This window comes from Numida meleagris, chromosome 12, assembly GCF_002078875.1.
Source record: "Numida meleagris isolate 19003 breed g44 Domestic line chromosome 12, NumMel1.0, whole genome shotgun sequence".
Taxonomy (NCBI): Eukaryota; Metazoa; Chordata; class Aves; order Galliformes; family Numididae; genus Numida; species Numida meleagris.
In genome coordinates, this window is record NC_034420.1 from 521,631 (window position 1) to 536,754 (window position 15,124).

The following is a 15,124-nucleotide window of genomic DNA, read 5'->3' on the forward strand; positions in this document are numbered from 1 at the left end:
CACCCTCACAGCTTTTCAGAGCTGCTGTTATCTGTGGTTTGCAGAGAAGAAGCTGAGGCAGGGAGTTAAGAAGATCTGCCCGTGACATGAGGTAGGACCAGAATCAAGGGGAGGAGCCAGGATTCCCATCTGCTTGCTGTAACCAATTGGGTATGCTTCCTTCTCAGGTGAAGGCAGACACAGTTTTAAACTGCCCTGTTTTAAGTTGGCTGTTATGGCTCAGCCTGAATGCCATACAGAAACACTGGCTTCCTGAAGAGAGAATTTCTGCTGGCACTGATCACTGGATTTCAGCTGTAGTGCTCACAGTGCTTGCGCAGCAGTGCAGGGCTGCTGCCCATGGCTGTCAATGCTGCTTGCAAGACTTTGCATCAATGGGCATGTTTGCCAATAAGGTCTCTTTTTTTTTGAAAAGCCAGTTGTGGTGCAGTGTAGTGTCCTTCCCTTGTCCTGAAGAGAGCATCTCATGGTATATTCAGTAGAGACACTTTGCCAGAGCTTTAGCTGGTAAATACTTCAGCAGTACTTGTGTACCAGTGTTATTCTGTGTTACTCTGGCAGGGAAGAAGCTGCTTAGAGATGTGAGTCAGCAGGGACAATCACACCGGTTGGCACATTGCAGTTGCTTAAAAGTGTTAAAAAAAACCCCACACCTTTCTCCTGTTTCCCCAGTGCCAACACACAGGCCCCAGCTTTCAGTGGGCAGGCAGTGCTGGGGAGCAGCACCCCAGTGACCAGCATAGGAGAAGCAGTGGGGCCACGTTCCTGACTCCAGCCTGTGTTTAGGGCTGGGGTGTGTGGAGCTCTGGGGGCAGAGAGAAGAGGGGATGCCTGGGTCCTTGGTGGCTGAGGACCTGAAGGGCAGATTTTCTTGTCCAGTCTCAGAGCTGGGTAACAAGCACTCCTCCTTACAAGCAGTAAACCCAGATACGAACCCTCTCTGCTTTTCTCCTGGAGAGTGTACAGCCACAGCGCTGGCTGTTGCCTCACTGAGCCGCCATGGCCAAGCCAGCACTGTTCCATCCTCAGGGCTCTGGTGACGTGGTGTCTTTTTTATTGTAGGTAGTGCTGTGCCTGAGCTGACCACGGGGAGGGAGCTCGCAAGTGCTGGGAGAACGAGTGGAATATGAGTGAGAGCAGGCACTCTCCGTTGTCTGTGGCAGCCTGCGGCGAGCTGCATTCCTCGGGCTCGCAGCCTGCTGTGCAAGCCCGCAGCAATGGGGATGAGCAGCTCGGCCAGCCTGCAGAGCCTGCCAGCGGGAGAGCCAGCCCCCTGGATGACGCTGAGCCCAGCCCAGCAGCCGATGAGGAGCGCCGTGGGGACCAACATCTGGCAGCCTTGACGGGCGAGTGGGAACAGGAGGCGCATGCCACGAGTAACTGCGAAGGCTGCAAAGAGACGGCGCTGGCCAACGGCGTGGACACGGAGCTCGACACGGGTGGGGAGGTGGCGAGGCTGCAGCCGCGGGACGGCAGCGTGCCCAGCCCCAGCAGCGTGGATTCTGGGGAGGGGGGCTCCCCTGGGCCGCAGGCGCGGAGCCAGGCCCTCAGCAAGGTGCTCCTGCACAGCTTCCTGGGCTCCTCAGGAGCGCTGAGCGCTGACGAGCCGGAGGAGCAGCTCGGGTGAGTGCGAAGCTGCTATCATGCAGCTCGGTGCTGGCTTACGTGTGCCGTTTCCCAGTCCTCCTTGGTCTGAGTTCCACTCCTCCCTGTGTAACTCATCACTTTAAAAAGCTGCAGCTGCTCTCATGGCTGTGTTTTTTCGCTCTCTTGCTCTGGGCTTCTTTCCCTATTGCAAATGCAGAAAGTCTGTGATTAGAGCCAGTGTCTGCCCAGATGTGCTAAGGCGAAGTAAAAGGCTTAGGGATCTCTTAGGAAGAGTGGTGACTTTTGGGAGTGTCCCACTTGTGATTTGAGCTGCAGCTGCAGCACTTCAGGCAGAGTTTACCAAGATAGCTGAGGTACCCAGGCAGGGCAGGGCAGGCACCGCAGCCAGCAGCCATGGGAAGCCTGGGCTAACCTGAGAGTCCCTGGCAGCATGGCTTGCTCTGGCAATCCGTGGCCAGCAGGATGTAGCTTTGCATCCAAATGAGCATGTTGTTAGTAAGGGAAGGCAGGGCACTGAGCTTTGGTCCCTGCTGCCCGTGCCTGTGTGGCATGAGCATATCTCAGTTTCTGCTTTGAGCATGCAGCAAGGGGTGGATGTGCTGCTGCGTCTGGGATGGGCGTGATTTAGGATGCTGGGAGGTGAGCAGAGCGGTGGAGAGGTGCTGTGTAGTGGTGTGATGCAGCGAAGCTGGGGGCTTGCTGTGCTTCAGCCCAGATACACCTCACTGATGCTCCAGTAGCTGTGTGTGTGCTTGGAGGCACCACAGCCAGGTTAGGGGACATGGCCACCAGCACACAGCACATTCCTTGCTGCTGGGTGGCAATGGCCAGGTGGAGGGGAGGGCCTCCTGGAGAGCTCGCAGTGCCTGCCAGCCAGGCAGGACCCCACCATCGCAGCAGGGACTGTGCCCCACTGCTGTTCCAGCTTTATAGTCCTCTGTGATTTAGGTCCTTCTGGTTCAGGCAGCCTTTACCAGTGCATCAGGCTAGGTGTAGAAGAGCCTTCGCTGGCCTTTTTACAGGCAAGCCCCAAATTTGCAGTACAGTTGGAGGAACTGGGGTCAACTTCCTGCCTGGAGGTCTATGGCAGGTAGTCCCCTCCCAGACCTCGTACTCTGCAGCTGAAGCGGAAGCTCAGCAGCCCAGAGACATGCCTGTCATCCTGATCTCAAGTGCCTAAGACAAACCAGCATGTGTGGTGCCCCCATCTATGTCCTCTCTACTGGCAGCCTGATTTCATGGGAGAGCTTTTCAGGCTGGGGAATACCGAGCAGGGACTCAGCCTCACTCAGGAGCCTCTGCAAGTGCTTAAGACTCTACAGGGCCCTGCAGTCTGCGGACTGGTCGCTGGGATGAGGTAGGCTGCTTCCCATGGTATTCCTGCAAGAGGAGCATAGACCACAAATCAGGCAGGGAGCTGTATCATAGCTGCCCAGGGTTGACAGTCACCGTGAATCTCACGGCCTTGCCTACACACATCTTCTACCTCAAGACAGGGGAGATGCCACAAGGACAGGGATGGAGAAGAGCAGAGGAGCATGGCCTTCTAAGAGGAGGTGTGACAGGGACAGGATGGCCAAGAGGGGCATTTGAGTCACCTCCCAACTGTGCAGGCTTCAGACTGAGCCATTGGCTCAGAGCACTTTCTGGAGCATGGCCAAGAGTGTCAGTGGTGCTGGGAAGCTACGCAGCGTGTGGGCTGACGGCAGGCATCCCTAATTCGTTGCATCTGCAGCGCTTAGCAGGCTCCCCAGCAGCAAAGTGGTGGTTTGCTTTACCAGCGGCCCCAGCAAGAAGCAGCAGCTGTTTCAACAGGCACAGCTGAAGGTATTAAAGAGGAAGAGGTGTCCAATGCAGGCTGCTTCTGTCTGCTGATGTCTGGAGAGCCCACCTCCACGCAGGTTCCACACATCCCATGAGTGAGTCTGTCAGCTCTTAGATGTCTGCAAGTCTCTGTGCTACAAGGGAATGCTGCTTGGTCTGTGGTTCCCTGAAAGACAATGATTTCAGAACGAAGCAATCAGTGAATGCTGGTGCAATCACTGGAAGTGCAGTTATTTTAAGGTACTGGGACATGAACTGGGAGAAGTGGCAGACTGAGGATTTGGAGCGGATGCGATCTGACTGCACTCTGCATGAACTGACTGTGATCTTCTGCTCTGAACATATGGACTTGGGTAGTAAATAAGTATTCTGGGAAGCTGAATGCACAGGGGACAAGTCACATACTACATATACTTGAAGGCAAAAGGGCAGCTGGAAAACTTCAGGGATGCAACCAAAATCTGGCAAGCCACATGTTCTCCAGGAATCAGGTTAGCTGAGTGTTCAAGCTCCTTGGTACTTTGACCACCTATCCATAGGATGAGTGGCAGAAAAGCATGGCTGGGCCAAAACCAGCACAGTCATTCCATGCCACAGTGAGCTGCCTGCTGCACTTCTGTTGCTCAGTGAGTGTGGCTCGTGAGTCACAAAGCTGACAGACAGACCAAGGCACTGTGGAATTCAGTGTTGTCCTCTGTTGTTTCTCCATTTCCCCATTCAGGGAAATAAAGCCAAAGCTTTTGTGCGTGTTCTGCAGTTTGCAGTCGCTGAATCCCGTTTGTGCCTCTTTCTAGTTTATCCCACAGCATCCATTGGCATGCCAGCACACTGTTTCTCAGAGCCCTGTTCCAATCTTCGTGGCTGTTTTGGCTAGAGGTCCTCCACCTTCCCAGAATCCCCCAGCACAGGTCCTGCTGATCTCAGGAAGTTGCATCTCTGCAATCACATGGAGAGCTTCTCTGCTGAATGACATTCTCTGCTTTCAGCCCTGTTTAAAAAGTCAAGCTGGTAAATATAGGAATCCCCACCTTTAGCTTGTGAGATGCGCTTGGTGCGTGCAGGTTTGGGACTGCTGCCTTTGCACACACATTTCCTCCCCTGGCAATATACAGCCATAGTGCATTTCACATTCCATTAAACAAAGTTTTAGAAAACTTTGCAGAAAGCCCACAGCGCATAGGCAAGAAGGTCCTGGTTGCCACCACGTCCTTCTCTGACGGCTCCACCAGCACAGCAAGCGAGGTTCTACCTTATTACAACTAATTAACCAGTGAGAAGTGAAATATAAACAGCTCAGTGCGTAAAAATTCAGTGTGGTTCAGTGGCAGTAATAACCGAGTGCATAGCTCGGCATGCCTCGCCATAAGCAATAAAACAGCATTTCAGAGATGACTGAGAAAAGCAGCACAGGCAATTAGATACAGTGCTACTTCAATACATAGAAGCTTGTGATTACAATGCAAATAAATATATGGCTCCTTAGTTAAGTAAAGCAATTGCCTTCCCCGCTGTGTAATACTTAAGTGCACAACACTTCCCTGTGGGGAGGCTGTGCCGTGCTCACTCACAAGCGAGGTCTTACCTTGTCTCCCTCCCAGTCCAGTGTGGTTGAATTAGGTGCAGGTGGCTGCCCCTGGGCTGCTCTAAGCTGTAGGAAGCCTGCTTGTCCTCCCCTGGGGAGGGTCTTCCCTGGGACCGTGCAGGGGGGATGTGATGTCTGGGGCTTGTGGCTGTGGGTGCTGGAGGCTTGTCGGCATCCGCTGAGCTGTCCCCTGCCGCAGCTCCTGCCCTGCTCTCTGCCCTCTGCCACACATGGCCTTCAGAGGGGCATGTCTAGGGACACAGGTCTCCTGACGCTGGTGCCTGCTGTAGGAGTTTGGGCTCAGGGAATAAACTCAGGGCTGGAAAATACATGGGGGCTGTTAAAAGGAGTCGGGCAATGGGACCCCGCCACAGGGTGCAATTAAGGCTGTAAAATCCTTCCTGCTACAGGGAGATGGAGTTTTAAAAGTTTCTCCTGCTTCGTGGAGGGAGAAGACTTTTTCTGCACACAGGCCTTGCTGCAGTGGACGGATCTGGGAAGACAAGCAGAGCTGAGGATGAGGAGATCTGGAGCTGCAGCCGTCTGTGCCATTTCTGCTGGCATCTGGCTTGCTGTGTGGCCAGATCTGGTGATCTGGGTGGCACTTTTCTTAAAGCCCTAAGCTCCTGGAAGCAGGAGATTATTTGAAGCTACATATTCATGTCAGCTTTTAGCTGTTGCAGCCCCAGAGTTCAGTTTGCAAACAGCAGCTCTACCAGCTCAGACAGCAGAGAGGACTTGTCAGAGGATGTGAGAACTTGTTTGCCCAAGCCCGTCAGTTCTCGGATGTGGAGTGTGAGCTGCACATGGCCGTGTCCCTCCTTGCAGCGCCCTTCAGGTGGCTCTGCCCTGCTCCCTGCTCTGCAGGCACTGCCTGTTCCTGCCACTGCTCACCAGGCAGCTGTGCGGGTGCTCAGCAGCATGGGGAGGGGAAGGCAGCATGGAGTGGCCACTTCATAGCACCTGCTTGGGTTCCTCAGACTCTCAACACTGAGAAGTAAGAAATGTGACAGTGCCGATTTGTCCTCCCCTCTCTGAGAGCTGTGGCCCTGGTGCGTTAAAAGCAGAAGGCTGTCCCCTCATTCAGATCCTTCCCCTGTGTGCAGTTTTCTTGCAGACGGCAGGAGGGAATTCTGGAAGCTGACTTCTTCTCACACCTCGCTGTCACAGCAGGGCTGTGTGCACCTCCGTCACTGCAGTCTTCCCTCCTTGCACTGGTTCTCTGCTCATTCATTGTCAACCCTCTCACGCTATGGCTGTCCTTGCGTGTTTGGTTCTTGGAGTGAGGAGATCACCTTTGGCAAAGTTCCTGCTGTCCTGCGCGTCTGGATCTGTAAGTGCACTGGCTGTAGCAAACAAGGGGGATGACTTTAAGGACTTCTTTATGTGGAGGGATGCCAGGTCCCATTTTACTGCCTGGAATTAGTGCTTATGTTAAGTGCTGAGCTCTTGCTGCAGTGAGGTTGTTGGAGGATGATCCACGTGAGCATTACCTCTCAGCGTGGTCTATCCCATGTTGCCCAGGAGAACCAGCTGCTCCTCAGAAATGACAGCAGTAGTTCCCAAACAGGCGTGTTCCCCTTGGTGACAAGGTGTGTATTCATGGGGCCACGAATTCCTGCAACAATCTCCCACCCTGCCTGAGGCACTGTGGAGAGCCAGGCTTTCCCAGAAGGGATAACACTATGGTGGTATCTCCGGACCAGTAAATTCAGGGCTGTTCTCCACTCACCTGTTGATTGCAAGGCCAGAAAGAAACATCATGATTTTCCCATCTGACCTAGTTTGTAACACCGGTGGATGTAGCGTACGTTTGTGTGTTGGCTGCATCGTATCTCCATCAGCCTTGTCTAGTCACATGGTGAGGGGTGCAGTGCTGTGAATTTCTGGGGAGGCCTCTCTATGTTCCTCTTCATTTCGGGCTTGCCCAGCGTCTCGAGGTCCAGGCACACGGGTATCCTCTGCAGTGCTGCCCCTCTCCCAGCTGGCGGTTTTGCAGGCCCTCCTGCCATGCCCTGAACACAGTGAGGGAGAGGATCTTGCTGAAATGGGCAGTGTCTGCATTTGGAGTGGTTTTCATGGCCTGAGTCAGTAATGAGATTGCGGAAGGAACAGTGAGATTGAGTGAGGTTTCTGAATTCTGAATGAAGAAGAAAAATAGAACATTTCCGTGAATCAGCAAAGAGAAAGCTCCTTCCACTCCCAGCCATTCTGGCTGTTGATAGTGCTTTGACAAAAAATGCTTGACAAAAAATGATTTTTACACGCTACTGAGGATTTTTCTACTTTGAAAGGTATCAAAACAGAATGTCTTGGCCTTTCTGTAGATACTTTACCACTCCCCCAAGTGGTCAAATGATAAATGGGGGGGAATGAGTGACATCTTGGTTGGAAGAAGCAGCAGGTTTTTGGTACAAACTAGTTCCTTAGGGAAATTCTTTCCAGGGTGGCTGGATACAGCAGAACTTAAGGGACCAGTCTGCCCCTGCCACCCTCAGCCACTCTGAGCTGATAGCTGGATTTGTCCCATCTGAAAGGGTCTTGGTTGAGCTAAAGATCTCACCTGGTGAGTAGATCATGGTGATGTGGTTAGAAGTAGTGGAAAAATCAACAAATTGGAAATGATTGCAATTGCTCTGGTTGCAATGTGTTCTCTAGGATGGACCTCCTGGGGAAAAGGAAAATCAGACTCTTTCCTTGCTGCCTCACTGACCTGCTGTTTGGTCAAGAAGCAGCCTTCTCTCCTTGCTGCTTGCTTAGCTCTGCAGTAGAAATACGGACAAATCCTTTCTGCCCCAAAGTACATACCCCAGATGCTGAAATGGTACAAGCAGAGCTGGAGGGCTTCAGAGCTCCAATAAGCCCCTGCCCAAGTGTGGCAGTGCTGTCCAGGGGTACATCCCTGCCTTGAAAGCAGGGAGCCTGTGTCTGTTGGACAAAATGGGCTGCATGCCCTGGATCAGGGCATCCGTAAGCTGCAGAAGCTGGGAACTGGAGGAATGGGGCTTGCTGTGGGGGTGGACATTTGCTTTCCCTGTTCTCTGACTTCTGCTGCTGGAGACAAGGCTCTATCCCCCTACCTGGCCTTATTTTTGCTACAAACAATTCCATATGGTGTGTGCCTCAGTTTCCCCACCTAGAAAGACTGATCTGCTTTGTAAAGTGCATTGAGAAGTGTCCAGGCTGCTAGGAGACTCTCTCATGGCTCTGCTGTAACCAGGCCGTAAGTGGTTTCCTTCCTCTGTGCTGGAGCCATCACCTCCCGGGGCCCATTTCCAATTCTTCTGCTCCAGGTGATGTGAAGGTCCATGTTCTGCAGGGCTGTCACTGACACCTGATAGGAAACATTGCTACCAGCAGCTGGGCTTGGGCATGCGTGGGTACAGCGTCTCACTCACTGGTGCAGAAAGCTTGCTCATCCCTGGTCCACCCCCAGAGTTCATCTCAGGGAAGTGTATTCTGCTGCACAGTGAGGCCACATCCATGTCACAGTGATGGGCACCACACTGCTCTCACTCCCCCTCCACAGCAGAACAGCAGAACAAAATACGATGAAAAGACCTCTTGAAGAAGAGATTAATATATTACCTATTGATAACAGAAGGAAAGGAGAAAAAAAAAAGTGATGCAAAAGCAATCAGATCAAAAACAAATCAATGCCCAGCCAGTCCCTGGGCAGTAGTGACTGTCAGAGACCTCTCCCACAAGCTTTTTGCTGAGCACAGCTTTGTTTATCATAGAATACCCCATTGGGCCATTTGGGTTGGCTGCCCAGGCTGTGTCCTCTCCCAGTCCCTTTCCAGCTCCCAGCCCACTTGCTGGCCTGCTGATTCTGGCTTTTCCACGAGGGACCGAGCCCTCCCAGCTCCTTGGGGCTCCCAGCGGGTGTTGCTGGGTTTGGCTCAGCTGAATTCTCCCTGTGTGATTGTATTGGGATGTGCCCTGGAATTGATGCCCCTGTGTTCAAAGCCAGGATAGCTGGGAGTTATCCCTGCTTACCCAGAAGCTAACCTTACAGGTCGGTGCATTTTGCAGCCTCTGTCATACTGCTAATGCTATGCCTTCATCCCACGGGCTGTCTGTAAAGCAGCACAGAGCCTCCCCTGCCTGGCCTCCATCCCCTTGGACATCTTTCTCAGTGCAGAGAAAAGAGTGCGCTGTTCTTCTAGGGTGTCTTGTCTAAGACAAAAGGCTGAAGATAGAGCATATGAATTGCTCCCTAATAGCTTCTTTTTTTTTCTCTGCTGCAAAGGGACATTTTCTGCCAACATACAGTTATATTAATTGATCTCAGTCTTTAATGTCTTCTGTGTTTTTGATGCTGCCAGAATTGAAGAGAGAGAGAACCCTCAGATTAATTCAGTTCTGGCAATTGTGAGGCACTGACGTCTCCAGAGCTCTGGCTTTTTGCTGGGGCATGACCATAAATAACTGGGTCCCTGGGGTTGCTCATTGTAAAGCTCTGTCTTCTTCAGCTCTATAGCTTGTAATAAAACTGGGAAGCAATTAGGTTATACCACAGAGAACTCCCAAGAACCTATGATCGCAGCATCCATTCCCACCTCTTCTCCTGCTCCCCAGCTCCAAGCTGAACAGTACAAGCAATGCATTGACAATTTTTTCTACATCTCTCCAGGTCATCCAGGTTTGCTGCTGGAGATGCCAAGCTGAGCTGCAGTGAGGATGACAAGGAACATTTTCAATTCAAAGACATCAGGGATGGGTTCAGCTCGACCTTTGAGAAGATTGTTGAGTCTGACCTTATGAAGGGCACGTACTACAGCAGCTTGGACTCTCTAGACGTCCTCTCTCTTACAGATGAGACAGACAGCTGTGTCAGTTTTGAGGCACCACTCACCCCACTGATCCAGCAACGGGTCAAGGAAAGCCCAGAGCTCTTGGAGCAGAAACTGGTGGCCCAGCAGAGAGAAGCCCTTCACCACATGGCTGCTGATAAGCAAGAGCAGGCAGCAGCAAAGCCAGCGGAGGGGGATTTTGGGAGCCCTCTCAGGCACTCAATTACAAGCAGCAGGTCAGAGAATGTGCTGAGCCGGTTGTCCTTGAAGAATATCCCAAATGGATTCCATGTGGAAAGTTCAGAGGAAGATGCCACCAAGATCATTAACTCCATCAGGTAGGGCAGGCTGTGAATTCCTTGGGTAAAGGGGTCTTTGTCCTATGGGGTCCCAACCCAGGAGCAAGGCTCACAGGACATAACAGGTGGCAATGCTTTTTTTTTTCCCTTGTGCCTCCTCTCGTGTGCTGTCATGGCAGAGAGACACAACACCCACAGGACAAACTTTCCTATCCATAGGCTGAAACCACAGCCGAGGACCAAGGTCTCATGGCACTAGACCAGCCATTCTCCAGCAGATCTGTGTCTGTCTTTCCTGCTCTCAAACGCAGGACTCAAGGACGCACATGATCTGCTGGGTCCTGTAGGAGCACTGTGAGTCCAAGAAAAGATAAGGCTCGAGCTCTTTACGCACACATTTGCTCTAGAAGGCACCAGCATTGATTTAGTTGCTCACAAATCCCACCTGCTCTTACAGCAAGCCGGCGCTGTTCTAGGAAGACACTGCCTTGTCTGCCTGACATCTGCTAATCCATGGCAGGTAACAGTCACCTAGGCACACTTGCAAATGTGCTCTGAAAAGCAGGGTGAGCCTCAAGGTCTCACTTAGGTGTAGAGGCCTCCCCAGGAGCTCTTGGCTGGCAGTGGAGATGTCACCCTCTGGGCCAGCTCCAAGCCGTCATCCCCAGGATGCCGCAGGCAGCTGCACTGCTGTTCTGTGTATGCAGGAGCCAGGTGATGGGAAGCCAGGCCAGGAGAGAGCCAGAGCAAGGGAATATGTCTGGCTAATTATTGGTCTTCTGTGAGTCACACTGCCCGAAAATGTGTGAATAGGTGCTAGAACTTGCTAGAACTAGGCCTGGGACATGGAAACAAAGGGATGCAGCCCCACTTACACGGTGCCAGTGGAATGCTCAGGCTGTCATCAGTTGGGAATGGCTGGTCACCATGCCATCTGGTGGGCAGCAGCCTGACTGTGACAGCAGGTCTGGTACCAGTCCCCTCAGCACGATGTCCTGACGGCCCAGCCGCAGCACTTTGCAGAAGTTCAAGTGCATTTTCTCACCCTCAGCAAATAATCTGAACCTAAAAGCGTATCATCTATACCAAAGGTTTCCTGTGTGTCAGCAGCTCCAAAAGAGGTTGGTATCCCTACAGTGCTAACCAGAAGGATCTACACTTCTGGCACCTGTGTATGCATTCAGGACAACTTTCCATACCAGTGTGGGGAGTGGAACCTTAAAAAAGGGTTGAGTCTCCTTGCTTTGAATGGGAATGTCCTCATTTCTTAGCAAGGAATTATTTCCTTTTCCATCTTTTTCCTACTAGATTGAAATTAAACTGTACTATTTGGAATGCACCAAAATGCATTTTTGACCTGGAATGAAATAGAATTTGCTCAATGTCCAGTTCACAAATGTGTTGTGTTTTTTGTATTTTTTGGTTAGGACAAGAAGAAATCAAAATGTGCTATTTTCTTCAAGTCACACTGCTGCTCCTTGAATTATTTCTTGTTTCTGTGTAGCGATGCCAGCTTGAAAGATGCACTCTCAGACTCTGACTCTGACATGGGCAGCACGGAGCAGCTTGACCAGGGAAGCACAGACACCTTGGCAAATGGCTGCAGGGCAGACAGCGAGGCTGCAAAGAGGCTGGCCAAGCGCCTCTACAACCTCGAAGGGTTCAAGCGCTGTGATGTGGCACGACAGCTCGGAAAAAAGTAAGTGGTCTTTGTTGTACAGCCAGCCTGGCCAAGCTGCGAACCAAGGCAGCACTGAGTGTGGCCAAGTGAAAGACATCCGTGGTGGGGAGGGTCTGGAGAGCATCCTGACCCAGTCTCTGTAGGCAGTGTGAGCCCAGAAGAGTTGGATGGAGGGCCAGATATGCACCAGATGTCCAAGCCACCTCCGCTGGTAGGTTTGCCAGCATAAGGCAGAAGGGAAATAAAAATGTTTACTGGAAAGTGAGAGAGATACAGTGATTTCTAAAAGAAAGAGTAACAGTAAAAAAGTTACAAGCGTAGCAGAAACATGATTTTAGGATGCCAGAGGGTGTGAGGACACCAGCCCCCCATATATTTCTCCTGGATCATGTGTAACACGTTGCTTGTTTTTTATATGTCCTTGAAATGGCTCACTGCCATCCAGATCAGCAAGACACAACTGTCCCTCAGCAAATACCCAGGCTTCCATTACCAAGGATAGTCCATGACTCAACTTTGTCCTGGGAAGGAAGGAAGGAGCTCATGAGTGATCTTCTGTAGAAGCTTTTTGTATCCCGACAGCGTGCTTGTTCTTCTCTCTTGGTTCCTGTAACTCTGGTTGCTGCTGCCTCAAGCCCAGCATCCTTCTTTCCTGCAAATCTTCTATGCCAGCTGCCTGAGTGAGGAACTTCCAGGCAATGATCTTCTAGCATAGGGGTGCATCTGAGTGTGCCCCTTTGCTTGTTCCTGCCATCCTCACACCACTGAAGCTGTTTGTTGACCCACATCTGGGACTTGATGCATCCATGAAAATAAAAACAATTTGGGGTTTGATCAGCTGTATTTTAGATAGCTGGAACACTTTCCAGCACAAGACCTGGATAGAGCTGCAGGCCCTTGGACCAGGCAGGTGGATTTGTATAGCAGGAAATGAAGGAGGTTGGAGATAGGTGTATTTTAAGCTGTTCTTTCTCATGTAAGACCAGCCTACATTTGTGGGAATAGGGTACATTTAAGCGCTGTGTTCAGACAAGCTGCATGTAGGAGGTGGACCAACTAAGAGGGTTGTTTGAAAAGTAAAAAACTCATTTTTAGACTTTTCAGCTCATTTTAACCCCCCCCCCTTTTTTTTTTTTGTAAATACTGGCAGTTTTCTCAGAAATCCCAATATATTCATCATTGTCGAGCAAGTATGAAAGGCTTGATGACAAGGAAACAGAGGTTGAATATCACCACATAGTTTCTTTCCAGCTGACAGCATCATGTGACATTAACCCTAAATCTAGAAATTATCTTAGTCCCTGCATTTTGGCAACTGAGTCTGCATGGAGCTTCTCCAAGCAGGGAGGGACCAGGAGAGACACATGGGAAGGCATGGTGGGCTGGGGAGCTGCTGTCGCGACAGAAGCTGGCATAGACCACTGCTTGCCAGGCTGTCTGAGTCCTGGACACCAGCAAGACCTAGTGAGCTGAAGGACGGGCAGTGAGCCTGGTGGGACAGGGGGCTGAAAGGGATCTCCCACCTCTTCATCCTGCATGACTGTAGGCCCAGTTAGGAATGTAAATTAGTATATAGCTCCCAGTGTAGGCCATGGAGACACCTGAAGAGCAGCCCAGTCTACCTGAGATCTGGGCTGGACTATAGGCTTGCTGCTGTCTTGGTTTTAGGGAGCCTTGGGCAAGGCCAGCCCCTCAAGTCCAGCTTCAGGTTAAGTGGGATGGATCAGATGTTTTGTTATTTCCTGTTGATCACTGCTGCAATGTAGCACATGGTTGTCCTCGATGTGTGCGCAGTGCCCAGAGTGCCCAACCAGATTCCCAGCAGATCTGGCAAAGAGTTGCCTAGGCAGAAAGAATTGGAGCTTTTCTTCCACAGTTGCATTTGTGAGGTGGGACTTGACCTGTGGAAGGGAGAACAGTGGCTATTTCCCAGCACTTGCACAGCCAACGCATGAGGTCTTCTGCAGACTTAGAGTCAAAAGCATTACAGAGAGAGGCCTGGGGCTTGCTTGGTTTCTGCTGTTTCTTTGGCAGAGTGGTGAAGATATAGTGACATCTCCATCACAGACGTGATCATCTTTGGTTTCTCACATCACCCTGCTTTGAAGATGCAGGACAAGTGAAGAAGTTACTCCGCTATGTGCTGTGCTTCCAAATGGCATCCAACTGAAGCTTTACAGCATCGGCCTTACAGTGGAAGATAAAACAATGCTGTTGGAAAGGCAGTGAGAGCACTGAGCTCAGCCTGTAGCAGGTCCTGAAGTGAAACTGGATGTGCAACACTTAGTATGCTTTTCATTTTGTGGGGAGAAGGAAAATGAATTTCATATGGGCAAGGCTGATCATATTGAGATCATCTCCAATTTCTTGCCAGCAGTCATTGATCATGCTTGCAGTTCTGCTATCTGAGCTGTGCAGATAGAGGAACTTAACACCACCCATTCTGGGTTTAACGGCAGTAAGACTCCAAGCATCCTTCAAAACTCCAAGCATACTCCTCCAGCCCTAGCAGACCACTCAGGGCTGAGTGGGGCCGGAATCTCAGCTGAGCACTCCTGCACCCTGACTGCTCGGGTGCCCCAGGAGCATCCATCTGGCACATGGTGTCTGAGAGTGGGACTGCAAAAAGACACAGCGTGAGGTGCTGTGGTGAGAGGGTGGGATAGGAGCCAGCCTGGGGTGGAGAGTGGGAGTACTGCAGTAGGACTAGACAGTGTCTTCTTCCCTGATGAAAAGGCTGACGACTCCCTCTTTACTTACAGTAACGAATTTAGCAAGTTGGTAGCAGAGGAGTATCTCAGCTTCTTTGACTTCACCGGCCTGACCCTTGACAAAGCACTCAGGTGAGCTGGGCTCTCAGCACTCCCGCGGATGGCCTGGGCTGCCCGGGGCAGAGCAGCTGGGTTTCTTTGGGCCTCCTGACTCCATGGAGACTGTCCATGGACAGGAGCAGGGACTGGGGTGTGCTCCAGGTTGTCACTTAATTTTTGCTTTGGTACCACATTTGGCACACTGTACTGCCACCAAAAGTGGGCTTTGCTAGGAGTGCCCACAACCTGCTTCCCCATGGTGGAGACTGGCTTTCCTGGGAATCCTACTCTGTATAAACTCAGAGCAAGTGAGAGCAACTTCTGCCCTTAGGATGGACAACCCATCCTGATGCCACTGATCCTGGTGCCTGGTGCGCCCTGCCTCAGCTTGCAGCATGTTTCCCTGTGCAGCTCAGGGCCGGCTCCATAGACCGCACCTGCAGGGCCCCTGGGTGCCGGCCGTGGAGAGGACAGAGGCTTTCCTAGCTGCTCTGAGGAACCCCTTCCTATCTTTCCCTGTAGCA

At 51.6% G+C, this 15,124-nt stretch overlaps 1 protein-coding gene across 3 annotated transcripts in view; it reads left to right on the forward strand.

Annotated features, from left to right (window-relative positions):
• The window catches only part of PSD2 (pleckstrin and Sec7 domain containing 2), a 73,161-nt gene that overhangs the window by 29,895 nt on the left and 28,142 nt on the right, over positions 1 to 15,124 (forward strand). For all 3 annotated transcript variants that reach the window (XM_021410644.1, XM_021410643.1, XM_021410642.1), the window contains exons 3-6: positions 1,063 to 1,623; positions 9,651 to 10,148; positions 11,614 to 11,808; positions 14,553 to 14,633. In XM_021410644.1, coding sequence (XP_021266319.1) covers positions 1,127 to 1,623; positions 9,651 to 10,148; positions 11,614 to 11,808; positions 14,553 to 14,633 — 1,271 coding nt within the window. In that variant the 5' untranslated portion in view covers positions 1,063 to 1,126. The remainder of the gene's footprint in view (positions 1 to 1,062; positions 1,624 to 9,650; positions 10,149 to 11,613; positions 11,809 to 14,552; positions 14,634 to 15,124) is intronic.